Source organism: Cynocephalus volans, chromosome 7 (assembly GCF_027409185.1).
Source record: "Cynocephalus volans isolate mCynVol1 chromosome 7, mCynVol1.pri, whole genome shotgun sequence".
Lineage (NCBI taxonomy): Eukaryota > Metazoa > Chordata > Mammalia > Dermoptera > Cynocephalidae > Cynocephalus > Cynocephalus volans.
The window spans coordinates 74,742,290-74,755,873 of NC_084466.1; the positions used below are offsets into that span (position 1 = coordinate 74,742,290).

Consider the following 13,584-nt stretch of genomic DNA (forward strand, 5'->3'; position numbering starts at 1 on the left):
AATGCAACTCTGAATGGTTATCCCAGCTCCAGGCTCCTGCACTGGAGTCTGCTTCTCCTGCCCAGCTCTACTTTCTTCACTCCCCAAAGATCTTGATTCCAAGAGCCTGCTCCAATAAAGTCCCTCAAGCCAATCTCTGTGTCAGAGTCTGTTTCTCTGGATCTAAGATCTAGCCAAAAGCAGTACCAGGTTCTATATTAGGGACAATAATTCCAGGCCCAGATCTAGAATATCAGGATCTACAAAAGTCATGACAGTAAATAAACTTCAAAGGGTTCTTTTGATGAAATGTAAAAGAAAATGATAAAGTTATTTTAAACCATTAATTGTTTAGGTTTTAAAAGCAGTCAATAAATGACACCTGATGACTGGAGGTGAAATTGAATGACACCATGAATATCGTGGAGCAGTATGGTGAGTAGGTGAGTGAAGACCATGCTGGAATCCTGATTTTGTCACTTATTAGCTCTGTGACTTGGGCAAATTAGTTAACTTCTTTGTACTTCATTTCCTCATCTGTGATGAGAACAGAACCTAACTCTGGGACTATTGTGAGGATAAGTGGATAAATACATATAAAGCACTTAGAACAAGGTTTGGCACATTGTAAATTGCTCAATAAACTTTGCCTATTATTCGCTATTTTTTCTGAATGTTGATATTAATAATTAAAAAATGTTTCAAAAAGAAATAATGAAATAAAACAAAGAAATAATAAAAAACTGTTTATTTTTTCTGAATTTTATCAATAATAATTAAAGAAATGTTTTTAAAAGACTATGATAAGATATAAGCAAATCATTTCTTAGCTTTGGATTACCTAGGAAATGAAATACAATTTGTCCAAAAGAATACTAACATCTTCTTTACAATCTTAATCTTAAGTTTCAATTAATTAACTTAAATACTTACTGAACAATAACTGCGTCCTAAAACTTCTATGAAACAATATGATTATTTAGTGGAATAATTTATTCCACTAAATAATAAATAAATTATTATTTTTAGAGAACTCTGAAAGGTATTTTAATAAGAAGAGAGAAATGGATGCACAGTATTCTCCACAAATCAGGAAAACAGGCAATTCTAATTGCTGACATAACAAGTATTCAATCTTGGCATTAGTGAAGCTTCTTTATAAAACCATCATCCAAATCTTCAATACTGGTGCTTGGTATAAACTGGTACTCTCACTTAAAACTTCAAGATGATGGAAAGGGAAGAATTAATAGGAGTATATCCAGGAAAAGTATTTCAGGATATTTATATTCATAACTTTTCCCAGTTGTCACTCTATCTATAAGGTTCATTTTGCCTGCATAATCATCTATGTCTGACAAAATCCTTGAAGAGTTCATTTAAAGCCCATCTTTTCTATGAAGCTTTCCTTGAGTAGACTATCTCATACTAATTCCCCCCCTCTGAAATTTTATTACATTTTTTTTTTTTTTTTTTTTTTTTGTCTTTTTCGTGACCAGCACTCAGCCAGTGAGCGCACTGGCCATTCCTGTATAGGATCCGAACCCGCGGCGGGAGTGTTGCCGCGCTCCCAGCGCAGCACTCTACCAAGTGCGCCACGGGCTTGGCCCAATTTTATTACATTTAATGGCACTTAACTGCATACTTTCTTGTGTGTTCTAAATGTTTTTGTATGTAATTCTTGCTCTGATAATTAGACTTTAAATGGCTACAGCAATGGTGCTCAGGCTTTTTGCATCAGAACCACTTGGAGGGCTTGCTGAAAGGCAGCTTGCCAGGCCCCACCACCAGAGCTTCTGATTCAGTACTTTTGAGGAGGAATCTGAGAATTTGCATCTCTAACAAGGCACCAGGTGACACACTTCGAGGACCATTGGACTAGAGCAAATTACAATGACTTATTCTTTTTGTATAATGACATCATACAAAGTGTCTTTACTTCTCTCTCTTTGCCATACCTGCTGCCACTACACTCATTCAAATCTTAGCCCCACATTTTCTTTCTTCTTGAAATGCCCTCTGCTTACTTTCTGGTTAATTCTTACTCATATTTTAATTCCCAAGTTAAATGTCACCTATGAGAAGCTTGTCCTGATCTCTTACAAGTAATAGCTTCCAGACCTGTGACCCTAAATGGCTTTGTATATGCTCCCATTATAACACTTAACACTTTTCACTGGAATTGCTGGTGTGTCTGTTTTCCTGACTATACTCTGATCTCTGCAAAGGCAGAAACCATACTGTACTTGCTTCTGTAGTCTCAGTGCAAAATAGAGTATGTGGCACACAGTAAATATTCAGTATTTATTAAAACAATGAACAAATTGATTGTATTTAGATTTCTGCAGTACTCTCCTCACAGGTCTTTTAACTTTAAGCTATCTCAATTCTGATTCATGCCATACATAATTATCAGTTTACATATTACACATTACATTCCCCTCTACTCCAAAAATTATATTGACTCCTAAAAGCCTCTTCATAATCTGGTTCTTACCTATATCTCTGATATGACCTCCTTTTATTTTCTGCTTCAGCCAAGATATGATATTCATGTCCACTGAACACACCATACTTATCTAACTGGCAGAAATTTGTTAAGCTCTGCTGTTTTTTCCTCCCCAAAGACACTTAAAATTTTTTCCCATCTGCTTAGCTTTTGTAGCATTCACTATTTATAGCAGTTATTCAGTACTTAATATCAGTGGTCTTAAAATGCTCTTATTTCTGTATCCAAATTGTAAGTGCTCTGAGTTCCTATTCCTTATTTTATTCTTCTTTTTATCTCATTGCCTACGACAGTCAGGCTTTAATGTTTAGTTATAATAATTGTAAAGGAAGTACCCAATAAATTCTGATTCTATTAAATAAAATAGGCCCCAGTGACTCAAAAAAGAATAGGAAAACACTTACAAATTCCCCTTATGGTATGCATACTCTGGCTCAGAATCCCAGACTGTCCCAACTAGAAGAAAGCTTATGAGTCTCTACACTGCTCAGGAGCAACTTTCAGAAGGAATCACTATGTTATCTCTATCCAGATTTAGACAGAGCATTCTTTACTGAGTTAGAGAAAAAGACTCCCAGAAAGCAACAGGCATGAAGTGGGTGGTGGCTGGAGGTGGTACTGTACTATATTGTGGGAAATTTAACGGATATGAGTAAAGTGCAGTGGGAGGGGATGGAGACTAGAAAAGCTCTGTAAAACAATGAACTAAATAATGTTCCATTCAGAGGGAAGAAAGAATCCCATCTTAGAATAGCAGAACTGTTTAACATGAATCCCTGCTAGACTGCAAACTGAAGTGGAAGTGAGGTAAATCACCATGCCCCCCAGTTTTACATGCAAAAGAAAATCAGAAGCCCATCTAATGGTAGGCACTGAGTCTTGATGGAGCTCCCAAGAACAGGTAATAGAAAAACAACACAGGGAATCTGAAAAAAACAACTGCAGAAAAACATAAAGAGAACATTATCCTCAGAAATCAGGTAAATATCCATGTAGCTGAAAATAATATACTGCATGAACCAGAAGAAAAATTTAAATAGTTTGAAATCCTTCTTAATATGCAAAAAGACATGGACTCCAAAAAATAAGAAGTTAATAATAATCTGAATCTTGGCTGGTAAATTGCATTTATAAGGATAAGCGATGAATGAGGAATAAAATTGAGTTAAAGTTTTTATTGTACATAGAAGTGATAAAAAAGTTAATTCTTTTGGAGTTCAAAAACAAGAGAAATATAGTTTAGGAAATTTTAAATATATCTCTAGGAGAATTAACAAGAAGATGCCTATATTCTAAATAACTAAAGAAGTGGGCAAAAAACCATTCCTATAGCCAAAGAAGAACAAAACAATATGAAAAGCAAGAAAACATTAAAAACAATAGTAAGATGATATAAGACCAAACATATCAGTTATTACAAGAGATGTAAACAATATTAAACATTGCTACTGAAAAGACTGGAAGTACAAGATAGAGTTAAAACTTGAAATTCAACTTATGCTCTAGTACAGAAAGTTGGCAGATCTAGGATTCTATCCCTCTTCTCTTTGGTGTTGAAGCTTATGCTCTTTGTTACATCATGTTGTTTACCTAAATACAGTAATGAAACCAAGTTCCTAACATTTCAGATATTTAAGTTCATTCTGTCTATATATGTAAATAAGGTGCTAATTAAATACTATAACATGCTTCTTTTATCTTTGAGGGAATAAATAGTTTTCTTTAATATACACATACATGTGTGTATACTATATAAATAAATATACGAATGTAGGAGGGTACTTCAAAAAGTCTGTAGAAAAACAGAATTAAAAGGCAATAGAAATCTCTCCGTGAACTTTCTGAAGTACCATCAAATATATAAATGTATTAGGTGATTAAAATGCAAAAACATTTCAACATTTCAAATAGCTTTATTGTTTCTTCTTGACAAATCAAGTTCTCTTGCCTGTTTAATACAGATCTATATCACCCATATTTAATATATACCTATAGTATCCACATTCACATCTATGTATGATAGATCTAAAAAGAGTAATATTACATAATTATTTTTAAAGTAATTATTATGAGAACACTGTTCAAATTCATGATTGTGAGCATTAATTCATAACAAAATATTAATCATAGGTAAGCATAGTCATTCATGTAGTTATTTTAAATTCATCTGATTACGAAAAAGTTTTGGTAGAACCTAATTTATAGAAGTAAACTCTTTGTAATTCAACTTGAATAAGCTTTTGGAGCTTAACTTAAGAAAACAGAATGAGGTACTTAAATCTCATTGACATGTTTAACCACTGACAACCACTGATTTAGCAGAAAAATAAAGCCACTACCCTCCTTTGATTTACAAGCATGGTACTGCTGAGGTTGATGGCAGTTACTCATCATTTAGAAAACGTAATCTGATTTTTTATTTTTATTTGAAATTTTAGGAAAAAAAGATGCTGTAACCCAATCATGCCATAATACAGGTGACATCTGTACTAGGCAGAATCCTGTTGTTATTCTCCTGTCTAGCTGCTATTGCTGAGAATGACAAAGTAGTGAAATTACATTTTCCCATTATTATTTCCAGACATTCTCTGGCAATGGTTTGTTGACTCTAATAAACCTTCAGACAAAGCTGTCAGCAAAGGAACTGGCAGAAGGAGAGCAAGGAAAAGCCTCTTCAACAATAAATGCATCAAAAACCTTGGTATTAGGCTTGTGCAGTTTCTGATAAAATTTAATGTGAGCACTTCAATATTTACTCTAATGCTGTATTTGAATTCCAAAGAGGAAAATGTATTATATCAAGTCATACCATCAATGATTTTGATGAACATAAACATATTATGAGATTAAGAATGAGACGTCTTACCTGCTATGGTATTAAGAAACATCAAATATTCAAAGTTTGAAATTTCCCTTCTTTGCCAGCGCTGAGTCATATTGGAAGATTTATAAAGCTGTCGAGGAGTGGCCAATGATATCCTCCTAGCAATTAAGCATAACATAACAAACATAGTCTCTTTTAACTTATGTCTTTTAAAAATCCAATATTAACTCATATGTTGGTTTAATATCATTCAATTTAAGATAATTTATGGTTTATTCTTCTTAGGTGAATTATAAAATATATTTTAATTTTGGAAATTAGCAATGTTAGAGAATTCTATTATAGAGAAGATACGTTTAATTACTCAGGATAAACCAATTTGACAGCAACCCTATTTGTAATAATACAGCTGCAAACGGGTATTTTACAAGCCACCAAGAACAAAAAAGGTAAAACTATACTCAAAATAAATCAAAGTAGCTTTTAAACAATACAGCAAATATATTCCATGCTAAATAAAGCTAGATAGGTAGGTAGTCAGGTACCTGCTTACAAGCATTTGACTTAATGGCTGTCACTAAACATTTTACACTTGCCTGTACACATAGATTGTGCACATGCGCACAGCCTCTACCTACACAATATATATCTCTCTAGCGATGTAAAGCACAACTGGAAACTTTGAAAAAATATATGGGTCCAGAAGAAGAAGGGACATAGGAATAGCTTAAGGAAATAAATCAAGGTAATTTGTGCAAATTATGAAACTTTCCATACTTTTGGTTGCATTTAGAAAAGTATGATAAAGCTACTGGATTTCCAAAATGATCAAAAGATGTTCCCAATCTGTTTCAATTGATGGCATATTTAGTGTCTCATTAATTTTTTCATGGTGCTCCTTGGTCAAGAGCAATACCCACCAGTTCTGCTTATTATGTAGTTAGGTCTAAACAACTCAATAAATACTTAACACCTCAACAACTTAGTAGTTATTTGAAAATATAGTACTCACAAACTGGAAAGAGAAATAATATTTGTATTCCATTCTTAAATAGCCACAGTTACTAATGGGATGTATGTACCTGTTGACACCGCAGCGTCTCAAACCTTGGAAGCAGGTCTGACCCTATCACCTTCACTTCCTGCTCCACACTGATTTTTCTTATGGCTCTTGTTTTTGAACACTACAATCATCAAACACCAGTTTCACAAAGAAATCATTGAAAAGAAGGAAGTACTATATAATGTTGAAACTTAGAACTAACTCTAGCTAATAGTTTGTGTGGTATCTGACAGATGTTGCTGGGTTTCCCTAAAAACTGTGAAATGCCTTGTAGTACCCCTAGGAGTCACTATGGTATCTCAGGGCTGCTCAGTGCTCAGTTTGGGAACTATAGTCTTAAGGTTATTTCCATCACTCATGGATTATTATCAAACGCTTCTATTGAGATGGAATCTTAATAGGCATCATCACTTACAGAGGAGGAACTAAAATATGTTAGTTGAAGTAAGGGAAGGAGGAAGTATAGGAAGAATCCCATACTATCTCAAATTCATATCTGAATTTTAAGAATAACTGTTTGTAACAAAATGTTTAAAATATTAACTTAATAAATTGTAGCAACCCATTCACATACAGGTATTAACATTTTTGAAGACCTTCCTCATTACATTGCAATTAAATGAACCAACCATTAGATTCATATGGTTCTTTCGGAGTCAGTAGTCTACTATCTTTCAAAAGTCAATAAGAGACCAAATGTGGTTAAAAGGAAAATGATATAGTAAGTAAGAAAGATAGTAAAAGAGTTTCTGGTTGTATTAAATGAATTCAGGTCTAGACAAGACCAAGAGTACTGAAGGAAATGACACATGTCATCCAGAAACCCCTATTAGTAATCTTTCAGGAATCATGGTCATTGAGAAAGATGCCAGGAGGTAGAAGATTATTCTTAAAAAGGAAAAGTTAGACCTATTTGTGAGTTCTTAATGTCAATTCCTGGAAAAATTTTTGAATTGATGATTAAACAAATACTTTCTAAGCACTTGGGAAAGGAAGTACTGATTGCTGTGAGTCAGCTTAGATTCAATAAGAGCAAGTCTTGCAAAACTAACCTCATTTTCTTTGATAGATTAAATGCATTTTTTGACTTGTATTTTATATAAGTGCTTCATTATCTAGTAATGTCTTAGCTTAATCTTGTCTTTCGACTACCAAATATCCTGAGCATGTGCATACATGTCAGGCAATTGGTCTTATACTGTAAGCTTAGAGAGAATAGACAAGTTGGAATACAAGGTAAGGCCAGTTGAATAGCAGATAAAAAGCACCTCTGCAATTAGGCACTGTGCTAGGTGCTGTAGATAAAAAGGTAAATAAAACACAGCTGCTATCTTTAAAATGTCTGTAAAATATAGCCTACTTAAGGGAAGACAAAGATTAGTTTTCCTTTCCACCGATGCAGTGCTCTACAACAGTCCTCAGGGATGTAACAGTCTAGGTGGCAGACGCTACTGTTTGTTTACTCAGAGCCAATCTCCCTTTCTTCCTCATCTGCAGAAACCCTCTTTTGTTCAGGTAGGAGGTGGCATGGAGCCAGAGGTAGATTTTCCATAAATCCTAGGGAACGACAGTAAATTCATTCCCTTTTGGCAGTGATTATTTTAGGGGTAGAAAGATCACCCCACTCTGGACAAAGGGACTTGAGCGAAAGATTGCCGGAGGCTTCTGAGAAATATATTCTTTCCTAAAACAGAGAAACTTAGAGAGAAATCCTTTGTGTCTTTTTCCTACTTTAATGCAGCTGTGTGAAGATGTGGTGTCTGGAGCAGTAGTGGTGATTTTGTGAACATGAGGCCAGCTGAGAGTCCTAATATCACTGAACCTCTGAACCAATCCTGCAACATTTTAACTCCAAATATTTAACTTTTATATTAAAAAAACCAAAACAAACACATACACACTAAAAAAACTCCCCTATTTTAAAATATTTAGTTACTTGGAGCCAAAACAAGAGTAATTGTTATCAGCAATGTACAAAATTACTATGCTTTCTACTTATACTAGTATCTTTTAACAAAATAAAATTTCAAAATGATTCTTCTAAAATACCAAGATGAAAGATTTAGGAAATGGTTCAATTACACCATAATTAATGACCATTAATCTTAATAAACTCTAAGAGTTTTATTACTTTAATGAAGAAACATTTGTACATAGCATTTATAAAAACATAATTTATATGCTATTACACAGCAATTAATCACAAACATCTTGAGGTTTTTGGTATGTTTCCTATAAGATTTTAACAGGCAAAAAAATTGTCTTAATTATATTCCAGCTGTGATATGCAATCAACTTTTTAACTTATTTATGTATGTGTTAAATAAAATTCTGCCCTATCCATTCTGTCATTCTCAAAATAGTTGTTTTTATAACTTCTTTCCCTACAAATAACCTGCAGGGAAAGAAAATTCCTTGGTCCTTGAAATAATTATAATAGTATAACCATATTTACATTTCTGTATGTAATGTAACATATTTCATATATTTAAATATGTTAACAAACCATAGATAATCTGTAACATGTTATAATTACCTGGCTTGTGGCAAACCATAGCTGGTCCCTACTCCAACCCGTGGCAAGCTATAGACAACTTTTTTTACTGTTGCTTGATCAGGGAAATTAAACATAACCGAGGCTGTGGTAAGAAGAAAAAACCAAGATTTAGAAAACCACAGGAGAGTTAGCCATCAATTTAAGAAATCATTTGCAAGTGCCTATCATGACTTATTTGTAAAGGTAATGAATTTTCATAAACAATTAGCTTTCTGTATAACTTCATCCATGATAAACCTAGGGTTAATATTTTTGAACAAATTCTTTCTTATTTTCAAAAAAGAATTTTTGTTTGTTTTAGCGAGGACATATCAAAGAGAAAAATAGAGTAGGAAAAATCAAGACAGTATCACACCATGAAGATAACATCAAAACACGAATACATTTTTGTATAAAATATTTAAGGGGCTTACTTCGGTTTGCCATAAATACTTCCAAAGCAGTGTTTTGTAGAAGATAACGTCTTGAAAATACAGCGCGTATCTCGCTGAACATCCATTTTCCATGAAGTCCCTCAGTGTATGCAAGAACCTAAAATAAACAGTTTAAAAGGAAGTGTCAATCAATACAATATACATTTAAGACTTAGTCTGACAGTATCATAGATAATGTTGTATAAAAATTAATAAATTAGGGATTATCTTCCTGAATTCATGATATATCATAACACTGTCAATCATTTGATAGTGTACATTTGTAAAACTTCTGCCCTTTTAAGTCGTCTTACTTGGCTCAGGAGGAAATAAAGGAGTAGGAAAATTATAAGGACAATGTTCCCTGTGACAGAAAATATAACTTTTGGGTTTTATATGTAATTAATTGGACCAAGTAACCTCCTGTAACGTATACTGTTGGTTTCTTACAATATCTCTTCTCCCCTTTCTTCTTTGCTTAATGGAAGCCCACTTATCCCCAAAGTACCCATATGGTCAACAGAACATGATTGGCTTAAGCCAGGGGTCAGAAAATTTTTTCTGTAAAAGGCCAGATAGTAAATATTTTTAGGCTTTGCAGGCCATATGGTCTCTGTTGTAATTACTCAACTTTGCCGCTGTAACATGAAAGCAGTCACAGACAATGTATAAATAAATGGGTATGGCTGTGTTCCAGTAAAACTTTATTTACAACAATAAGGGTGGGCTTAATTTGGTCCTGGGGCCAGGGTTTGGCTGACCCATGGTCTAAGCCAATCATGACAATGTTATTTCCTGCTTTCTCAAATTCCCTTGCAACTTTGGGACCCAGAACTGGCTAATGAGAACAAAGCCACAGGCAGTTCGGGATGTTGCAGAAGAGCTGATGAAAGGAATCACATGTAGTTGGCACACTGCTTTCCCCCTCTTGCTTGAATGGAGATGTGATGGCTGAAACTGTAGCAGCAATTACGTAACTATGAGAGGAAGGCCAAGGGACTCCCAGGAAGGTTGGACCTAATATTGAAACAATCTCAGTAACCATTCATATCTGTACTTCTTGTTACATGATACAGACAAATCCTTATTTGATTAAGCCACTGTCATCAAATCTGCAACAAACACATTCCTTCCTGATACACAATACATATTAAAAATATCTAAACACTTTTTCTACTTACATTGTATACTCTGTATAATCTACTGCACTTATACTTGCTTTGGTAGAAATAAAAACTACTTACTGAGTTTACATACATTATATTACTTCACATTTGAAAACAAGTTATGAAGTTCCTTTTTATACTTCCTTTCTCTAGGGAAAAAATATATATAATACATGTTTATAATCTTTTGGATCTTTTCATTTTTTGAAAATCCTGTTTTCTTTTTTCTTGGCAGCTGGCTGGTACAGGGATTGAACCCTGGACCTTGGTGTTATCAGTACCATGTTATAAACAACTGATCTAACTGGCCAGCCCACAAAAATCCCATTTTGTAACCCTTCTTTCAGTTTTTGTCTTTCCCTAGATGTTGGAAGGTTTTTGGAGGCAGTCAGACATCTATTTAAATCCTGAAACATTTTGGAGTCAGTCAGACTCCTATTTAAATCTTGGCTCTGCAATTTACTAACTACAGGACCTTGGAAAAATTATTTAACTCCATCTGATTTCTGTCATCTGAAAAACAGTGACAATAATACCTATTACTGATTAGTTTATGCAGAGACAGTGAATGTTAAGTACACGGCCTAGCTATGAAGTTCTGTTAATAAGTCTGTATGTCCTTGTTGTCAAGAATAATGTGACAACTACTTCTCAGTTTCTAAATTCAAAACTTCTTTTTATACAACTCATAAAAGGGTAATTTGCCACAATTTATATTTGTAAATTCTTAGTTGGCTCTAATGGTTTCCAGATTTGAATTTCATTGATATAAATTTTTAAAAAGGAAAGGGATATTGACATAGGATTGCTAACTTTCTTTTTTTGTCAAGTAGGAGAAATTTTAAGACAAATAAAACAGCCAAAACAAAAAAAACTATCTTCAACTATGACCATTGTTTCACTAAAAAAATAAAAATATTAGGGCCATTTGAAAACCCAAACGGTAAAATGAGTACAATATCAGAAACAAGGACAGATCTCCCATGAAAGCTGTGTTGGCACTCTTATATCAATACTTGTGTGCCATGAAGGTATCTGTATTTATATATCTGTGTTGGTATCTGTATATCTAGATGTAGATCTCTTATATGTACATACACATAGTCGTATTTTTGCTCCTTTTTCTCTTTGGGAACTATGATGTAATGAATGTTTGATCAAGCATTTCTTTCCATTAAGCCTGTTATCAGTCTTTATGTTAGGTATAGCAGGCAGGTAGCAAAAAAAAAAAAAAAAGTTAGTTTGACTACTTAAGTGCGCCATATAAAACTCTGTCTTACAAATTGTGCCAATTATTAATTTATGGCATTCCAGGTCCAGATTCACCCTTAAATGCCTGCTCTGTGAAAATGAATATGTTCCCTTTAAATATTTTTCCTTTGCTAGCTGGCATGACGTTAAACTTTGTCAGGAAAGGGAACTAAAGAGACAATGCAGGAGAGAAGGGTTTTTCTCTCAGGTTCTGTTGTGTTCACTCGGCAGGCTCCTGCTGCCTTGTGCCCACCTCCTGTGGTGTGTGATGGCCAGCACCACCCAGTGACTAGCAGTTCTCCCAGCACTCCCCCACCCCGGGCAGTTTTGAGCCCAGTGCCTCTGGTGAGACACCTCCCATGAAAAGCTGCACCATCTCCCTCGAGGGTGGATTTTTGGAAAGTTCCAGAGGTCAGAGCTCAGCAAGCTCCTTCGGCAGTGCCCCAGTGACTTCTCTTTCATTTAGTGAGCTACAGCCATGCTCAGGAGGGTCTCTTCCTTGGGTTCTAGGGTAACCGTAAAGGTACTAGCTGCTCCTTACATGTGCTATTCCTATATTCTTTAGGGTTATCTTTATTTCTTACTAGCATTCCCTTGTTACTCCAATCTTCTGTCACAATTTACATTATAATTATTCATACACTCTCCCTGTGTAAATTGCTATGTGGTTCTCTCCCCTGATTTGATTCAGACTGATACCCAAACTATTTTCCTACCACCACTCTCTTAGCTCCAGACTAAGACTGCTTAGTCTTCACGGACTCTCTGAGGAAAAGAAAAAAGAAGGAAACAGATCAGTAAAGCTTGCGGGCAAGGAGAAATAGGAGAGAGAATAAAATTAAAATAAAATTATTTTGCTAGTAACTCATAAACAGCATAGAAAGCAAATTCTGAAAGACAGATCCAAAGGTACCAAGCTATTTCAAATAATGGCAGCAGCATCCGAATATATGTATAGTCCTTACCAAAGGGGCCATGGGAAGGAAAATTTTATATTTATATATATATGTTCTTATATACTTTATAAAAAATCTAATTACAGCCAGTCATGTTATATTTAAGCATTTGAAATCCTCAAAAAGGCTCATAAAAGAATGCTCTGAGCTAGCCATAATTCCCTGCCAGGAAACCCCACTAGAACCTAGCGCCTTTTTCTCTTTTTTATAGCAAGCCTCCTCCTGCTTTCCTTCCTTGTTTCCTTCAAAACTGATTATGAAATGAAATACTTCCCAAATTTCTTTATTTAAAAAGTTTCATTACCTACTACATTTTTATTGTAAAAAAACTTTATATCTACTTTTATTAGCTGCTTTTCCTGCCACCCAATTTAGAGTTAACATGTACTCCCTCCTTTCTATTTTATCACTTTAATTCTGTGCATGGAAATTATTTTCTTATGTGCTTATTTTTTGTATGTCCCCTCCCCATGTCATGAAAGTTCCATGAGAATGGGATCTTCGGATCCTCATCTATCTTATTTACTGCTCAATAAACAGTGCCTAAAATTGTGCCTGGCACATATGTGCTCCATATACATTTGTTTGTTGAATAAACCGTTCGCTGGTTATAATATAATAAAGGGCTGGCTGGTTAGCTTGGTTGGTTAGAATGCAATGTTGATAATGCCAAGGTTCATGGTTCGGATCCCCTTACCAGCAGCCAGAAAAAAAAAAGGGGGGGGGGGGGAATCACTATGGGAAACTGATATGGGTTGAATGTCCCCTTCAAAGCCATGTGGAAGATTAATTCCCCAGGTGGCAGTGCTGAAAGTTGGGGCCTTTAGGAGGTGATTGTATCATGAGGGACCCTGCCTTCATGAATG

At 34.7% G+C, this 13,584-nt stretch overlaps 1 protein-coding gene across 1 annotated transcript in view; it reads right to left on the bottom strand.

Moving 5' to 3' along the window:
* Positions 1–13,584, bottom strand: part of NBEA (neurobeachin) — a 657,479-nt gene that overhangs the window by 107,286 nt on the left and 536,609 nt on the right. Inside the window, exons 41-43 of the mRNA XM_063101747.1 lie at positions 9,346–9,463; positions 8,912–9,014; positions 5,355–5,470 (exon numbers count right to left, since the gene is read on the bottom strand). Coding sequence (XP_062957817.1) covers positions 5,355–5,470; positions 8,912–9,014; positions 9,346–9,463 — 337 coding nt within the window. The remainder of the gene's footprint in view (positions 1–5,354; positions 5,471–8,911; positions 9,015–9,345; positions 9,464–13,584) is intronic.